General features: G+C 37.6%; 1 protein-coding gene across 1 annotated transcript in view; it reads left to right on the top strand.

The window, feature by feature from the left end:
* CFAP61 (cilia and flagella associated protein 61) overlaps positions 1-19,215 on the top strand; it is a 382,310-nt gene that overhangs the window by 268,275 nt on the left and 94,820 nt on the right. Inside the window, 1 exon segment of the mRNA XM_036009477.1 lies at positions 14,693-14,820. Coding sequence (XP_035865370.1) covers positions 14,693-14,820 — 128 coding nt within the window.

Below are 19,215 nucleotides of genomic sequence, written 5' to 3'. Positions count from 1 at the left end.
TTGAATTATTTCCGTGAACTTTTTTTTAAAGCAGTGGATACCCATAGACCAAGCTTATAGGAGAAAATTACTGGGCACCCTGTAGAGAAACAATTTTAAAGGAGTAAGTAATGGGGACAAATGTGGTTAGATTGCTCAAGGGATTTGGTTAGTTTTAACTTTATATTTGTTTCCTTAATTCAAAGTTAAAATGATTTAGTTGCAACCATAACTGACTAATCCATTAAGAATCTAAAGGGAACAATACTATTTGATTGATAAAGAATCTTTCACTTGTCATTTCTAGTTTTGAAAGGTTTTAACAATGATTTCTTTGTCCAGGTACATTTTAGTTTATGTTTTTAAATATTTTTTAATGCAAGAACATAAGTGATTAATCCTCAATAGAAAATTATTATGAAAGAGCTCTTTACATACACATTATATTCAATTAAAAAATAAAATTTAGGGAGAAAACTGTACTTGAACAATTAAAATTAAAATAAAAAATAAAATTTAAAAAATCTTTGTACTCTATACTGAACCATATTAAAAATCATTAAAGCTTAGACTAAATGATTTTCACTTAACCTTCAAAAGTGGCATTAATTTTTAAAAGTGGTAACTCTTGCTCAAGATGCTATTGTTTCTGTGTGATGAATGTTTAATGATTCAGTAGTACATGCATGGCTTAAAATCCATTATTTATTGCACCTCCACTTGCCTGGTAAAGGTGATGATTTTATAGCCCCAGCAGTCATGCAAACACATTTATACCAAACCAGTGACTGATAATAAATTTCCTTACTGTAAATGTCAATGGGTTTCATGTGTTGCTGTCATTACATCTTGTTTGGAAGCTGAACTCTACACAGTCATGGGAGGCACCAGATGGTATCATTAACACAAATGCTGAGACTGTTTGCTGCTGATGTGCATGTGAGAAATTAAAAGTACAGTGCTGTCTTTGCACTGAAGCATATAAGTGGTACACAGCTATAAAGACAGCTCCATATACTTGCCTGTTCCCTTCCATCCCTCCAAAGGCATTTCAGGGAATTTTTTTTTTGGAAAATAATTTTGCATTGAATACATACAGAGTGAGCAAAGGGGAACAGTTTCTGAAGGACTCCTGGTTGATTTTTGTACCTTAGACATCCTGAGAGTCACCCCTCCCACCCTATAGGTGGTTCCCTCATGAGTAGCAGGCCAGCTCCCTTTTTAGGCCTGCCAAGCATGGCACTGCCATTTAGCTAAGCAGGATTTATTGCTATGTGGGTCTGCTATTGTTTTATAACTTTAGGTATTTTTAAATAAAAACTTACTATTTTAGAAAAGCTTCCATTGAGAGTATGGAATTAGTGTTTTTAAAAAGTGCTGTCAAAATTGTCAGGAACTGGTTCAAAGAATGAGAAGAAAAGAAATTTTCTGTACCAATTCTTTTATACAATGGGCTCTTCTTTTCACAAGAATTAGCAGTGAAACGAAGGCCTTTATTTTTCCTGCTTAGATATGAAATATCTGAATGACTGAAAATAGCCTCCTGTGTTTTACTAAAACGTATCTTTACTTTTGTTCTGCACTGGCCACTCCCATTTGTTGTAGTTCAGCTTCCTTCCCCTAAGGTTTCTGCTAAGCTCTCTACCAACCTTTCTTTTCATTTTAATTTAAAAAGAAGCTGGATTTTTTTATTCTTCCCTGCAAGTCATCTCCTGATCCAAGAGGCTATCACATTGATTACCACCAAATTCCTTTGAACTTTGTTTTTAGTCTTAGCATTCTGTATAGGAATTTTCAGAATGGCTTATTATTCTTTCAAAACAATCCATGTGCATTGCTCTTACAAAAGCTGAGGAAGCCTTTTGGTGTGCAGAATTTTAAAGTCATATGAAAGTGAATACAAACCATTGTTTGCATTGAGATGAAAGAGATATGCTTACTTTCTTCAGACTAATTCAGAGATACAATTGGATATCAACAGAAATAACGAGCCTAATTGAAAAACAAAACTGTGCATAAAGGCACACCTTAGAAATTAAAAATAGAGTCATGCATTTTATCTATGGAATAACATTCACTAGGACAGAAGTTCTCATGAAAATGAGTTATTTTCTTTGACTGCTGTCATTTTCCTAGCTAATAAACCAGAGGCCTAAAGCAGCAGTACAAATAGCCACACAGCAGACCTGAGCAAACAGCTCATTCCCTGAGGAACAGAAAGTTCTTATTTTCCTCTGTGCCTGGAGATGGGAGGTGGCAGTGTGAACATAGTTGGGCCTTGGCTCTCTTTCTCTCTCAGCCTTCTCTCCTGACCCTTCCTCCTCCCCTTGAGACCTTTCTAGGTCTGCTTCCCATATTGCACATGCAGTACCATTCTGCCTTCTCAGGACATCATCTGAAAAATGCATGTATAGAGATAGATCTGTACTTCAGTTGCATGTGTCATACCCTTTTAGACCTTTGCACTGGCTTTTCCCTCTTATCCAGAAAGTTGTCTCCCTTGTCCACCTGGAATATTTTACTGATCCTTCTAAATCCAGGTCAGGTGTCACTTTCTTCAAGAAGCCTTCCCTGACTTCCATGCTGTCCTAAATCAGCCGCACGTCAGCTGATTCCATGACTTCCCAACTGAGTCCAGAAGAGCTGCCAAACTCAGCACAGACTAAACTGCTATCCCAAAAACCATTAGGTAGACGTATGCTTGTTCTTTTAATCCACTACATTTGGGATTGGTTTGTTAAACTGCAATAGCTTCCTGATACACTGCTCATATTACATATACTGAATTTTAGTTGTTTACATGTCTATCTCCCGACCTAATAAGAATTCCTTAAAGACAGAAACCAGGCCTCATTCTTACTTCAGCACTTAGGTCAGTATTTTACATATGGCAGATGTTTGATATGTATTTGTTTAATTGAAATTGTTGAATTAAGCTCTATGTTAAAGTTTTAATGCTAGAATTTTAGACCATCAGGATACTGAATGGGTTATCCTAATGCCCTTAGAATCAATCCAGATATCCAACTGCCTTTTCTACCAGCAAGTTGCTGGAATATTGTGCTAATTTGTGATTTTGAATAATATGAGTCAAATAATTGATTCTGCAAACTATTTCCCTGCCTTTTGCTGTGTGCTTACCCCGGAGCAGTCATTTCTCCAGTTTATAGCCAACATTGTATTTTAAGTTGATACCTAGAGGGCCCAATAGCTGAACCATAACAGACAGGATTCAGTTAGTGTGATACAAAGGCTCAGAGGACATTTCTGTACACTTGACACTGCCTTAGGTGGGAAGGATTTGAAGTCATTTGAGGGTATCTTGTTACACATGCTAGAAAGCCCTAATTTGGGCTTTCAATAAATCCCAACCCCAATAAATCTCTACATCTCTGAAAAGCCAACAATGGATCTCCCTTGTCAATGTTTGCGTATTGCATCAAAATAATCATATTTTTAATGAATATGTAAGCTACTTGTTTGGGCTGTTACTTAATTAAAAACAAATGAATTAATTACATTTATCAAATCTAAGATGCTATCAATTATAAGATGTACCTTTATTTTATGTACTATTAAGGAAACAAAAATGTGGTCAATTAAACTATGATACAATGTTTTAATGAGAATCCTGAACAGACTATGAATGACTTAGTCATGTAAGTCTTACTGCTTTCAAATTTCTTTTATTGTTTCAGAGAGGAGAGGCAATTTACATTCCCTTCAAATGCATTGTTCCCTGTGTGATGGGAAAAAAAACTTTTTCATATGTCTCAGTAACAAAATGTAACACAGTTTCATCTACTTGTGGGTATCTTTCATCCTTTATTTGCTCCTATAAAGCACTCAATTGTTGCATGGCAAGAAAATGTGGAATTACAGCCATTCCTCCAATGACTAATATTTGCCACACTAATATCAAATTTGCACCCCGCTGCTCAGTTTCTGGGCTTTTATGGGAACACAGTAAGTGTTCATTTCAATGCCAGATCATGCTGTAATCTTTTTGAACATATTGTCAGCAGCAATTTAACTCAACATGTGTTGTCACATAATTCACATCACTCTCCAAAGTGATGACAATGAATAGCCCTGATCAAATCACCCATGCACTGGAAAGGACAACTATGCCACTACCTGGCTGACCACATGGTTAAGATGACATTGACCATGAAGCTGATTTCAGGGATGCTAACATGGAAAGAAGGTGCTTCCTAGAATTGATAAAATTCTGTAAAGTCACTCAACTAAACTTCCAAAACACTTTTTTTCTAATATAAATGTATAAGAATGATTGCAAGTGAATGACAGAGTGACATCATTTTAACTTTTTAAAGTGTACAAAATAATGATAAGAGCCAGGTGGTGACTATGGGTTTGGGAGAGATGGAGTTGATAAGATAAATATTTTTAAATAATCACATTAAGGAAATTTACTTGTTGAATTATAGAGGCTTAAAGGAACTATAGCAAAGTCCCCTAGTTAAAAGTCCCCAAATCCATTCCTTTAGCCTTAGTAGTGCAACCTCATCTATACATGCATGCAGCTAAGAGCATATACTTCCCACCTTCCTTGCACCTGATATGACCATATAACCCAGTTTTGGCTCCTGAAATAGAAGTAACTGTTGGAATGGGAATTCTGGAAAGGCTGCTTAATGGGAGTGGCTCAACTGAGAGGAAAGCCCTTTTATTCTTAACTGCCTTCTCTTTCGGTTGCCCATAATAAGAATATAATATCTGATTCCCAATAGCCGTCCTGGGCCATCCTTGAAGGTGGAAGCTTTGAACTAGGATGGGGAGTAAGGCAGGTAGAAGTAAGGCATCCTAGGCCTTTGATAAGTTTATGGCACTGACTCAATAGTCCTAGACTACATGTTTCCAGATTTTTCTCTTTTTTTTGTTTTTGCATAAAGGAGAAATTACCTTTTATTCTGTTTAAGCTACTGTTTTCTGTTTAAGCTGGGTTTTCTGTTAATATGCAGCCAAGGCCAAACCTAATTGATAAAGGAGCCCTCTTTCTTCAGTCAGGGTTCCATCCATGTGAGTGAATGGCTCAAGGGTCTATTAAGCTCCCACTGTTTGCCTGGGATAATATGAAGAATGTAAAGGAATTAAAGGCATCATAGTTCTTTTTAAAAAATAACTCTTCATGGGTAATATTACTAACAATTTTACAGAGGCAAACACTTTCCAAACATTTAATGAGTGCCTGGGGTATGCCTGATGCAGTGATGGGAATGCTACAGTAAGCAGATCCTGCAATAACCACAACCAACTTTTTGCCCTTTTAGCACAATTTTGAGTATGCTATTTACCATGTTAAGAAAGCAAGCCAGAGAGTGTCCTTAAGTCATCATTGCTCTCAGAAGATACCGCAGATGGAACAGTGTGCATTTTTCTGAAGTGCTGGAGCTACAAAAAATGTTAGCATCTCCCTGTTCCCCAAAAGAGGAAAGTTGAGAGAATCCTTCATAATATGAGGCTCAAAACCATGGCATCTTCCAGACAGCCCTCTCATGCTCTGCTGGGAGAACTGATGGCATTCATACCATACTTTGAGTCTTTTAATTAGTTTAGCAGAAAGGCTTTTCAAAATTGCATTTCATATCTGTGGAAAAGATTTTCAACTTATTGGTTCTTTTTTTAAGTATATTTTATTGATTATGCTATTACAGTTGTCTCATTTTTTTCTTCCCTTTATTCCCCTCCATCCTGCACCTACCCTCCCGCCAGCATTCTCCACCTTAGTTCATATCCATGGGTCATACATATAAGTTCCTTGGCTTCTCCATTTCCTATACTATTCCTAACCTCCCGTCTGTTTTGTACCTACCATTTATGCTTCTTATTCCCTGTACCCTTTCTCCCAACCTCCCCCTCTACCTCCCCACTGATAACCCTCCATGTGATCTCCATTTCTGTGATTCTCTTCCTGTTCACTTTGTTTTTTGTTTTGTTTTGTTTTGTTTTTAGGTTCAGTTTTTGGAGTTGTGAGTTTGTTGTCATTTTACTGTTCATAATTTTGATCATCTTTTTCTTAGATAAGTTCCTTCCACATTTCATATAAGGGATTGGTGGTGATGAACTCCTTTAACTTGACCTTATCTGGAAGCACTTTATCTTCCCTTCCATTCTAAATGATAGTTTTGCTGAATATAGTAATCTTGGATGGAGGTCCTGGCCTTTCATGACTTTACTTCTTTCCAGTCCCTTTTTGCCTTCAAGGTTCTTTTGAGAAATCAGCTGATAGTCTAATGGGAACTCTTTGTAGGTAACTGTCTCCTTTTCTCTTGCTGCTTTTAAGATTCTCTCCTTATCTTTAATCTTGGGTAATGTAATTATGATGTGCCTGGGTGTGTGCTTCCTTGAGTCTAACTTTGGGGCTCTCTGAGCTTCCTGGACTTCCTGGAAGTCTATTTCCTTTGCCAGATTATGAAATATGAAAGTTCTCCTTCATTATTTATTCAAATAAGTTTTCAACTTCTCGCTCTTCCTCTTCTCCTTTGACACTCCTATGATTCAAATGTTAGAATGTTTAAAGTTGTCCTGGAGGTTCTTAAGGCTCTCCTCATTGTTTTGAATTCTTGTTTCTTCATTCTGTTCTGATTGAATGTTTTTTTTCCTTTTGTTCCAAATTATTGATTTGAGTCCTGGTTTCCTTCCCTTCACTGTTGGTTCACCATATATTTTTCTTTATTTCACTTTGCATAATCTTCACTTTCTTCTCCATTTTGTGACCATACTCAACCATTTCTGTGAGCATCCTGATTACCAGTATCTTGAACTCTTCATCTGATAGGTTGGCTATCTCTTCATCACTTAGTTCTATTTTTGGAGCTTTGATCTAATCTTTTATTTGGGCCATATTTCTTTTTCTCATAGTGCCTACTACATTTCAAGGGGGAGAGCCTTAGGTATTTGCCTGGCCAGGGCAACCCAGGTCACTGTGTTGTGGTGCTATACCTGGGGAAGTGCCAGAGAGGGAACATTGCAGCTTGCTAGGCTCTTGGCTGACTTTCAGTCACTTCCCCTGCTACCCACAGGCAAATTAGGCCCTTCTGATGCCGACTTCCAGGTGGGTGGGCTTCTGTATGTTGTAGGAACCTGTGGGTCTCTCCAGCTAACTCTCCTGTGAGGCTGGGAGTTTCTCTCACCGCTGCAACCCCCACAGGTTTTCACAGTCAGAGGTTTTGAGGCTTTCTTTTCCTGCACTGGTACCCTTGGTTGAATGGTCTGTCTTGCTCCCCAGTTATTCCTCCCTGTTTATCTGCACACAAATGGGTGACCACCTGGTCTGCCAGCCATCTTGCCATGTGTCCTCTCTGACCCAGCTGCCTGCCTCTGCACCTCCTACTGTTCTGGACAAATGTTTCTTCTTTAAGTCCTTGGTTGTTGAACTTCCAAACAGTTTGATTTTTCTGGCAGTTCTGATTATTTTTTTTATTTTAATTTGTTGTTGTCTTTCATTGGTTGTACGAGGAGGAAAAATATATCTATCTACGCCTCTATCTTGGTCGGAAGTCTCCAGTGGTTGTTTTTTAAGTTTCTGTAGCTTCTTATCCTTTATTTACTTGGTAAATATTGCAATACTTTACCCCACAGAGGTGTACTTGTAAACTTGAAACTAACACAATTATAACACTATTAATATGTCATCTTTTTTTAAATCAAATTGGGAAGCAGAAGGTTTCTCAAAAAGGGAGAATTAAAAGGCATAGGTAAAAAATTACATTTGTAAAGCAAAAATAAGCTTCTTAAAAATTTCAAAAATTCTGTTCCTAATGGTTTTGAATGTCTCCATCTTCCATTTTCCTTGCATTGGCAGAGCTCCCTTTGAAGTCTTTGGAAGCTTTCTGTAAGAAAAATACATATATACATGGGTGTGGAGCTGAAGATTGAGCTCATTGTTTTGCCCTTATAAAATGTGTTTTTCAAAGATTTGCCTTTCATATTGCAGATGGGAGAGAGGATGTGCAATTTTACCTTGTGTAACATCTTTGCCTGAAAAGCTCAAAGTATTTGTAGACTTTTTTAATGACTAGTTCCCATGTTTGCCTGCTGAGGAAGGAAGAGGTTTGTGTAATTTACTTCCATTTTACACCTGAGGAAACTTATACTTAAGGAAAAGAGGCTCAGAATTTCATCCAGTAGCAAAACTAAGAAAACCAGCCCAAACCTTGCCACCAGGCTAATGATGCCTAGTCTAATGATCCTGGAGGTTACATATGACCTCTAAACACAGTGGTATGATTACAAAAAAATCACCATACGTATTGTCATGTTCCATTTTAGTATAAACCTTGCATTTATTAGGTAGAATCATTTGTATTTATTTTGGTTTTCTAGTTTACTAGCCTCTTTGTAATTTTAGTAACTTCTATTTTGATAATGTTTTTATAGTCATTCTAGCTCATTCTAAGTAGATAGGGGAAACCAAACCATTAGAAACACAGACCTCACATATATGTATATCAGATAAAATTATATTTTTACCAATTTTTTGTACACACAGAGCAGCTAGGAAACATGCATAGAACTCAAAACTATGTATTTAACATCTCTTCATAAGCATGTGGGAATTATGGCATATCTCAACTGAGCATGTACATCAACAATGTTTTTACTAAAAAGATAATGAATCCTAAGTAGTTCTAATTATATCTAAATCATTTGGTCATTTAAGCAACTGGAAAACAAGCTAAAATAATTTAAATTGGGGAGTTCTGGCCAAGATGGAGGCATAGGTAGAGACCCTTCGCTTCTTCAAATAACCAAAAGGAGGATACCAACCAATCTGAAATCAGTAAACAACCAGGAGCGCCAGAAAATAAAAATATGTGGAACTCTAACAACAAAGGAATTGAAGAAAAAATCAACCAGAACAACCAGACCAGTAAGGTGGCAGACTGCACAAGCTGACTCAGAAAAACCTTTGCGTTGCAGAGGACCTTGGGGGTGGGGCTGACTGCCAAGCTTGGCGGGCTGCTGGAGAAGGGCTCACTTAAGGGGACTCAGAGGTGGCTGTGGGCTACGGTAGTTGCTGAGGTAGGAGAAGCTCCCAGTCTCACACAAGAGTTTATTGGAAAGTGGGCTACAGCTCAGCAGGCAAGCTGCACTGTTCCCTCTCTGGCTCCGCCCCCAACAGGTAGCACTGTGGTGAAGCAAAGAGGGTTGGCCTGCCTAGGTGAATACCTAAGGCCCTGCCCCCCTTATAACATATCAGCAGCGCCAAGGCAAAGAAATATGGCCCAAATGAAAGAACGGAGTAAAATCTCAGACAGAAAGCTAAGTGAGGAGGAGATAGCCAATCTATCTGATGGAGAATTTAAAGCCATGGTAATCAAAATGCTCACAGATCTGATTGAGCTTGGTCAAAAAATGAAAAAACAAATGAAGGATACCCCAAGTGAAATAAAGCAGAATGTTCAAGGAACTAACAGTGACAGGAAGGCTACTAGGCCTCAAAGCAATGATTTGAAACAAAAGGAAAAAATAAACCCATCCAGAACAAAATGAACAGACAAGAATTCGAAAAACTGAAAAGACTTTTACAAACCTCTGGGACAACCTGAAATGTTCCAATATCCAAATTATAGGGGTACCCGGAGGAGAAGAGGAAGACCAAAAAATTGAAAACTTATTTGAACAAATAATGAAGGAAAACCTCCTGAGGCTGGTGAAGGAAATACACTTCCAGGAAGTCCAGGAAGTCCAGGAAGCCCAGAATTCCAAAGAAGTTAGACCCAAAGAGGAACACATCAAGACACATTATCATTAAGTTATCCAAGATTAAATATAAAGAGAGAACCTAAAAGCAGCAAGAGGAAAGGACAGCGTTACCCACAAAAGAGTGCCCAATAGACTGTCAGCTGATTTCTCAAAAGAAGCCTTGCAGGCAAGATGGGGCTGGAAAGAATTTGAAGTCATGAAAGGCCAGGACCTCCGTCCAAGATTACTCTCTCCAGCAAAGCTTTCATTTAGAATTGGAAGGGCAGATAAAGTGCTTCCCAGATAAGATCAAGTTAAAGGAGTTCACCATCACCAAGCCATTATTATATGAAATGTTAAAGGGACTTATTTAAGAAAAAGAAGATAAAAAATATGAACAGTAAAATGACAACAAACTCACAACTATCAACAAATGAACCTAAAAGAAAAGAAAAACAATGAAAACAAAAACTAAGCAAACAGCCAGGACAGGAACAGAATCAGAGAAATGGACATCACATGGAGGGGTTTCAGTGGGGAGTGGGAAGGGAGGAATAGGGCGGAAAAGTACAGGGAAGAAGAAGCATGGTTAGTAGGCATAAGGTAGATGGGGAGAGATAAAAAATGGTACGGGAAACAGGACTCAAAGAACTTATATATACAACCCATGGATGTGAACTAAGGGTGGGAGGGAATGCTGGAGAATTGGGGGGACTGGGGGGGGGGGGACAGAGGGGGAAAAATTGGGGAAATCTAATAGCATAATCAATAAAAAATATTTTTTAAAAACTTTACCTCCTTGGGAAAAAATAATAATTTAAATTGGTAGAAATCATGTCAACATCCTTTAAGAAGGGCTAATGAAATGTAAAGTTAATATATCTATTCTTTCAACATTTGTCGAATGTCCAAAATAATGGCAGGAATGATTCAGATAAAACAAAACAAAACAAATACCTCAATAAAACAAAGGTGTAGTTGTCGACTGTAGGAAATAAATTGAGGCAAGCAAACCAAATAAATTAATAAAAGTAACTGGAACCTTTCCAATGCCTTGCTCATTCACATGAACAAAGTATTTTGTTTCAGAAATTCATAGGAAATTACAGATACATAGTTTAAAAATTAAACACGTGCTCATTTCAATTTTCTATTTTCTCAGCTCTCCTCCCCTCCCGCCTGACATTGTTTTTTCCCCTCAGAATCCTTCATTCTCTGTCACCTTCCCCCACCTACAGTTCAGCTCTAGAATTTCCTAAAAGGGGTCTCCCATATTATCATTCTGTTTTCTCTTGTTTATGGGATAGGACTTAAGTTTGTATTTTAAACTCATTATGAGACTCATCATCAATTGTAAAAAGTCAGCTTACACACCATGATATATGGTTTATTCCTTCTTGCTGGAGTATATATTAATTTCTACCTTTAAAATAATCCCTAAGTAGAAAAGTGCTAATGAGTATCATTAGAAAAATAGAATCATAAATGTCTTAATGGACATAGGGTTAAAAATTGGAGTCCCCATTCATCACTGGTGTGGTATGTAGCCATCTAGCTTACAGAGTCTCCTCTATTTTATCTTTGAAATAATTTACTATTACAAGGCACATATAACTTTTTTCTATAAAATGGGTCAATAGTTACAGCTCTTATTTTTACTTTACTATTAAAGAAGTAAAAAACAAAAGCAAAAACCCAAAACAGGATCTCTAATGCATGGGACATTTTTGATAGATGCTGAGACCAAGAAAAGGAGGCTTGGACTGGCCCCAGAGGGGTCAGAAGGCCTTCCATACACATTTTTCTTTACCATGAAAACCTGCAGTTTGAAGGAATGTAAAGGAAAGAAATATTCTGCTTTCCTACAAAAATGACTTGTGCTTCCTCATACAGGCAAAATAAACCCTTTAGAAAGCCACAGACGCAGTCTTCATTTGCAGTGTCATGGATAAACATTTCCAAGCTGGCAATAATTTTTTTCAAGGCATTTAAAACCCATCTATCATAAATAAATTAATTAATTAATTAAATCCCATCTATCCTAGCAAAAGAAAAGTGTGGGTTTTTTCAGGTCACTCCATCATACCTGATGATGAATATGTTTTTTAATTAAAGCCTGTGCACAAAATTGAGCTTACTGAGAGTCTTTGTGATCACTCCCCAGAGACACCCACCATCAGTGGTACTGATGTTAATTCTTGACACCCCAAGGCCACGTTGTGTATTCAGTGGTTAGAAGGGTGATTTCTGAGGCTTGGCAGCTGTTGGTGTGAAAGCTATTGTGTGGGAAACAAAAGCCATTCTGTTCTGTTCCCCAGCTGCCTTTGTATCATTGATACTGGAATTGTTTCTGAAATAGGGTATGATTCTTTACCAGGGAATTTCATTACTGCCCATACACTTCTGGACAGCAGAAGGGAATGTCTGAAGATAGCTCCTAGGGAAAGAATCTTGGGCTGTGACCTCTGTTAAGATCTTTGCATTTTAATTCTGTTGATTAGACCCATGATTAGATGCCATCATACCAACAACTATGCTTCCTAACTTCCTTTTCCTAAACCACCAGACCCAAGGCTGGCTAGAGTGAATTTGCTGCCAGCCTGCTTGTCTTGGAAATTAATCAGAACACAGTATATAGTAGCACCAACATGTACCAGTATTAACTAGTTTTCTCTCAGAATTCCTTATTGACCTGTCCTGGGAAATTCTCATAGAGCAAATCAGAGTGATAGTTATTTGAAGAGCAGACACTTTTCACCCAAATGGTATACGGATATTCATTATTATTACTATTTAGAAAAAGTACCAGTTTACAAGGTTTTCAGTTGCATATAAAAGAAGCAAACTGATCTAACCAATCGAGGAAATGTAGTGGGTGGTGTCATTCTCCCCAGCCATTCCTCCCTCCATCACTGGGCTGTGCCCTTGCTATGTGACTTTGAAGTTCCTATCACTATAGGTGAATCTACTTCCCCATCTCATGGAATTTGGGCTTAGCCACATAACTTTTGCTTTGACTAAGCTGAAGAAATATTGCTTCTCATTTTTCACACTTCTACCACTGCCTTGAGAAAAACACTCCCCAGCTATCACCCATCAAGAAAGATAAGAGAGATATGAGGCCACTCTGGAATCTGCAGGTCAGAACCAAGCCCAGGTGAATCCAGCCTACTTCCAACTGACCTAGCATTGCGTGAGTGAGAATGGATGACAGTTGCTTTAAGCCAATGCTTAAATGTTTTAGGATGGTTTGTTATGCAGCACTATTGTGGCAATAGCTGACTGATATTTATTGCTCATGTAACTGATGAGTCCAAAGGTAGTGTGGACTTCAGTAGTGTTTAAAAGAATTCCTGTTCTATTTCTTTGTGATTCTCTTGAGACTTCAACTAAGGATAGTTTCCCTCTTGCTGGTATGTTGACTGTATCATGTCAGGCTTCACATCTGTACCCAGTACCATCTGAAAGGCAAAAGGCTTCTCTTCTCTTCTCTTCTCTTCTCCAACCAGCATACAAAAGTCCTGAGCTTCACTATGATTAAGTCAAAGTAAATCATGTGTCTGCCCTGGGCCAATTGTTGAGCATGGAGTTGTGGGATTATTTGACTTGGTTTATGTCAATCAGAGTCCTCTCTTAAAGATGGGAGTGGGCTCAATCTCTTCCAAAATCTATTGTGTGCTGCTTTCAAGAGGGGAGTGAGGGTAGAACAGATGCTGAGAGACATGAGGAGTGTTAATAATGGAGTCTAAAATGTCCAAACTTTGTTTTAAATTTCTATTCATAAATTATTTTTCTCAAGACATTTTTCTACCTCTATGTTTCTAAGGTAGCTAGAGCTAGAGAGAGGGGATTTATCTTCTAGAGTTAACCTGTTACATGGAAAATGGCAAAACATGTGGCCATACCCATGCCACTTTACACACTGGAAGCCGAGAGCCCAGCTTTACATAGGACCTTACCATTAGTTCACTGTATTCCCTACTCCTGATATCACAGGATTTAACAAAAATTAATCATAGGTTTAGTTTGGCTTACTAGAATTGAAAGATCTCTGACCTAGAGGATGTTACTGCTGCTGTAATGAGAATTTAACCAAGTAGGGTACTTTCATAAGGATGCCATTCCACTGGTTTCTGGCCTCCATTGTTTCTGATGAGAAGTCAGCTATAGTTCTTGTTATTGTCTAGATACATAGTAAGCATCAATTAAAAAAATGTGTTGAATTAATGAATTAAAAACAGAAACAAAGTTTCTGACAGTCTGATGTTTTTTCAAGAATATCCCACCACCTCTCTGAAAAACCTTCCTTTGTACATTTAATGCCTCCTCCCTCCCCGCCTCACACCAAGCTTCAGCAGGAATGTGAGTTCAACAAATTATCGATCCAGATAATTTTTGCAAACATGAGCATTAATGTGATCATTAGTTAGATTCTGTGCTTCTAAGAGTCCTCCCTGAACAACCTTTATCATCCAACATTTTTTTCCATTTAACAAGTATTTATGTGTCATTCTATAAATACTACTGAACACCTGCTGTGCACAAGGTGCTGTGTTAAGTAATGTTTGCCTTCAAGTACTCAACTATTATAATTGTTGTTCAGGTTTCAAGGAAAACTTGGACAGCGAGAAAGACTTGAGACCTTTCATGAAACTGCATTCTCAGAAAGCAAAGTGTTTGTCTTCTTGTGGGATTATTTATCTTATTGTCTCTAATCATAAAGCACCTCAGTTCTATATGAAACATCTATCAACATTAGGAAAAAAATAATCTAAACCAAGAATTTTGATGTGAACCAGCCTAGGTATAAGGTATATTTCCATATTCTTACATTAATGTCTTAAAAATACTTCCCCATAAATTTCACCATGGTTGTGCATTTGCACTATTCAGTTTGATTTGCTGATAATGTGCTAGTTAAATAATTCTACATAATTTCCCATTTGAGAGTACAGATTCATCTGCATTTTCTTCAAGTCCCTCTTTTTGTATTTTTTTTCAGTTGAGTTATGCCTTGAACCATACAAACAGAAAACTAACGCTGGAACCTAAAATAACTGTCAATGCCAGGATTGTTGTGGTTGGAGCATCCAGTGTTGGAATTTCCTTCCTAGAGACATTGGCATTTTGGTGAGTTTTTTACTTTATTCATTTGTTTTTAAAGGGGCCTTCTCTTCCTCACCTGAGAGGGTCGCTTGAAAAAACAGACCTGAGTTTGTTTATCACCCCACCCACCTTGAAATGGTCTAGACCAGAGATTGGAAAACTGTAGCCCCCAGGTCAAATCTGGCTGGTCATCTACCTGCTTTTGGAGATAAAGCTTTATTGGGTCACAGATATATTTATTTACTTATGTGGTATTTGTGACTGTTTTCTTGATACAACAGCAGATTTGGGTAGCCGCAACAGAGGGCTATATGGCTTTTAGTGTCTGAAATATGTACACTTTCATCTTCACCTTCCTAGAACAAGTTTGCCAACCCCTATTCCATACTTGTGTTGCTCTTGTTGGCCAGCTCATATGCACCATGTGGAGCATCTGTTACAGATGTAGCTGTCCAGACCCCACTCCAGATGTACTGAATCAGAAACTCCCAAGGAGGGTTCTGGAAACCTGTGTGTTAACAGGTGCTCCATATAGTCAGGCCAGTTTGGGAACCAGTTTTGACTTTATGCATCACAAATGGGATTGCAGAAATGACAGGCAAGCCAGGACCTTTTTTTCAATCACTGCATTTTGGGTGCCAGGGAACAAAGTAAAACCCTGCAGGGAAGACTGACAGTTGCACTTCTCTTTGATGCTGTTTTCTATTCATTTCAAAGCACTAAACAAATTTCCTTTCAGAGCCTGTTTTCTTAATAGGTGGTTCTTGAGGATTCTCAACTCCCTCTGACTAGCTCTCCATACACTCACTGAATCTCAGCACCTCCTTCACAGGAAGAGAACCCTGGGCTATTGTCCAAGAATTTAACTTCATAGCCTGACATCACTATCACCTGATATGGAACCCTAGATGTATTACTTAACATCTCTCAAACTCAGTTTCCTCATTTATTTTTAAAAGTTCCATAGATATTTTTAAAGACCCTGACTTTGGGGAACTACAGATAGCTGAATTAAAAGAATCCAGTTTTTTTCCAAATCTCTTGTTCAGGTTTACATGAGAAACTTTAGCTACTGTTTAAAACTACAAGTGCTAAGAGGCAAGCAGAAGATGGGTAAAAGCAGCCCCGCCATGACTCCTCCAGTATCCAGCAAAACTGTCAGGAGTCAGTCAAGGAAAGGGATGGAGGAAATGCTCCCAAAGGTGCTTATGCCTGGTTGATACAGAGATGAACTAATCCCACATGGTTATTTTGCTCATATGATATCACAATAACCAGATAAAGATTTTTCTCACTTTCCAGTCAGTTTGTTCAGTTATTTGGAACACACCCCTAGTTAACTAGAAATAAGTTGAATGTCATTACTTAAATTAGGAACAGAGTTCAACAGGACTTAAATATTGTGGTCACTCTACAGTGATCTTTTATTGCAGGAAGGAAATAAAAGCACCCAGAAGTGTCCATTTTCCTCTGTGTGCCACATCATAGTTTGAGGATTTCATTTGTTCTGATGGATCTCTTTTTTGAAAAAAAAGAATTACATAATAATTTTACTCTTTGTACAAGTTGCATACAGAGCATTGATAACATTAAACATGAATTTTAAAGATTGTATTTAATTTTTTGTTGCCTAATTTCATTTATACTACATATCCTTTGAGAAAAAGCCTTATTTGAGAAATACATCTTGTGAAGATTAAGTAAAAGCAAAATGTCATCTTTTCCATGTCAAACCATCATGTGGTGGAAAAACTCCAAAATCATGTACTGACAATATTAATAATAAATCATCTTCTGTTCAAACCTTATAATGATTATAAAGAGTTCAAAGAAAAGAAATTTTAGAGAAAAATGAGAAGCCACCCAAATGTCATACTCTTCCAGTGATCTTAATGGAAAGTATCTAGTACTGAAAATGCACACTGTAGTGAGCACAAGAGTCTAGCTGCTGACAATGCTGAGAAATCCATATTCTTATGTTATAGCAAGCTGTTAAAAATTTGTTAATAAAATCGTTACTGTGAAAATCCTTACTAATAAAATTTCAGAATTATCCTTGTATCCCTTGAGTTTATTCTATGAGAATGATATTCAGCTTTTGCTTTGGCTTTGACTGAACATGGCTGTCATTCATGTGTGTCCTCTATACCTCTATTATCCAGAAAATTGAAATCAGTGTTATAAAACAGCAAGAAGGATTCATAAGCTAATGAAAAAGATAAGCAACAGATATAAACAGGCAAATCACAGAAAAGGAAACCCAGATATGATATGCAGTTTTACTAGCAGTTAGAAAATATAAATTAAAAAGTATTGAGACACCATTTTTATACTTGTCAGACTGGAAAATTTTAAAATTCTGAAAATACCACATTGGCATTGGCAAGAATGTTAGAATAACTGAGATTTTCATATATTGCTGGTTGGAGTATATATTGATACTACTTTAGAGAGCAGCTTGGAATTTTGTTGCTTGTTTTTGTTTGTTTCTTTCCTTCTCACAGGTTTTCTGATGGGTCTCTTTATCTAAGACTGTGAACAGTGAGTTGTTTACAACCATTTTTGAAGGACAAATTATTAGGGTGGAGTTGTGAAATTATAGTAGTCAAGAACTTATCATAAACAGGTTTTAAATCTTTTTAAAAAAATTTTTGAGAGATATTTATTAAAGCTGCAGACAGTGAAACAGAGGAAGGACTTGGGACAGAAGAAAAAGCAGTAGAAAGCCTAGGCGGTGCTCAGCTTTGGCTCCATAGAAACATTACAGGAAAAAAGTAAGCTTAGGCGTGGCTGCTGTTGGCTCACTGAAAAGTCAGAGAAAAGGGAGCCTTGGAGACAGGTTCAGGGAATTAGCCAGGGACAAGCTGCCATTGTCCACTGCTCCCCTGGTTGCAAATCTCCTGGGGATCCTTAGAACTTAGGGATAAAAAGCACACCTGAGAGAAAAGAAAGGTGTGGGTATGCTCTGGGAAGGGAGAGTGCCAACAGATCTTAAATCTTATTTAGCTAAAGCCCTGGCCAGGTAGTTGAGTTGGTTAGAGTGTAGTTCTGATACTAAGACTGTGGGTTCAGTCCCTGTCAGGGCACATACAAGAATCAACCAATTAATACATAAATGGGTCAAAAAATTCTCTCTGTCTTATCTGTCTATCTCAAGTCAATTTTAAAAATCTTAATTTAGCTGTATACTTAGTCACTGCATTTTGTTTAAGTGATTTCATTAAGACAAATACATATAATTTTCTTTCTGTGTAATTAACTAAGATTTACTAAAGACACATAAATTTTAATATCAATACTTGTTTGATTAAACTCCTCAATTAGGCAGACTTTTTAAAAGCATTTTAAAGCACTCATAATTCTCTATCATCATTATACAGATTACATACACTAAAAATAGACTGGTATCAGTTTATGGATCTCTAATCCTTAAGAGAGGAAATAGTTTTCTCATTATTTTCTCTAATTATTTTAAATTAGCAATCTCTATAATAACCTGCTGCACATTTTACTTTACCAGTTTAACTTCCATTTGAACTGAAGTTTATAAATGATTTGAGCTGGAATGAAATTGAAGAAACACAGTTTTCACCAAAAACTGACCCCCAGTGAAAATAAAATCGGTGTTCTGGAGGCAAGATTCAGAAAAATCTCCTTCCTTATGCTCTAGCACTGTGTTATCTGTGTCAGCTAGGGCACCACTGCTCCTGGTAAATTTGAGGCCTGTACAGCAATTGCTTTTTCCAGAAAGTCTGGTAATTCTGTCATCTGGTGACAAAAGAGACACGACTCTTTGTTCTTATTGGCATGCAAAAAAAATTACAAAATACATTTGGTCTCCTATTCAAAGGACACCAATTCCAGATGTCATATCCTTCTTTTCCCAAGTACCAAGGTGATACTGGGAAGCTGATGTGATTACCCAAAGTCACCAACTAATAACTAGAATGTGGGAAGAGAATATTCAGGGTGATTTTTTAATACAATATTTTATCATGTCTTCAGCTGCTACTATCCACAGTTACATCTACACAGATACACCTTCTTTTCTTGGTTGTCAGGCCTATAAGTCACCCAGCATTATTTTCTTGTCCCTACAAGGGCAGCCTCTCGGGACCTCCATTATCATTGACATGTGTGACAGATATATTCCTGCAGACACACACTGGCATCCCTTGAGGTTCTCCTCATCTTCCTGGTCCTGATGAATCTTACAGTGCTGGACTGCATGGCAGGCCTGCCTTGAAAGCCTTCTGCTATCTCCATCAATCCTCCCAAGGCCTCTGGCTGACTGATGGAAAAGGACAGGGATGCAGGGTAATTCAGGCTGGGATGAGTTCTTAAATAATTTGCTCCCTTCGCCCATATACAGGTCTTGTGCATTTGTATACTGAGGGTGCTATGCCCAAGCAACTCCAA

Source organism: Phyllostomus discolor, chromosome 9 (assembly GCF_004126475.2).
Source record: "Phyllostomus discolor isolate MPI-MPIP mPhyDis1 chromosome 9, mPhyDis1.pri.v3, whole genome shotgun sequence".
Classification (NCBI taxonomy): domain Eukaryota; kingdom Metazoa; phylum Chordata; class Mammalia; order Chiroptera; family Phyllostomidae; genus Phyllostomus; species Phyllostomus discolor.
Note: the sequence above shows the minus strand (reverse complement) of the source record. Positions and strands in the feature narration are given on the sequence as shown.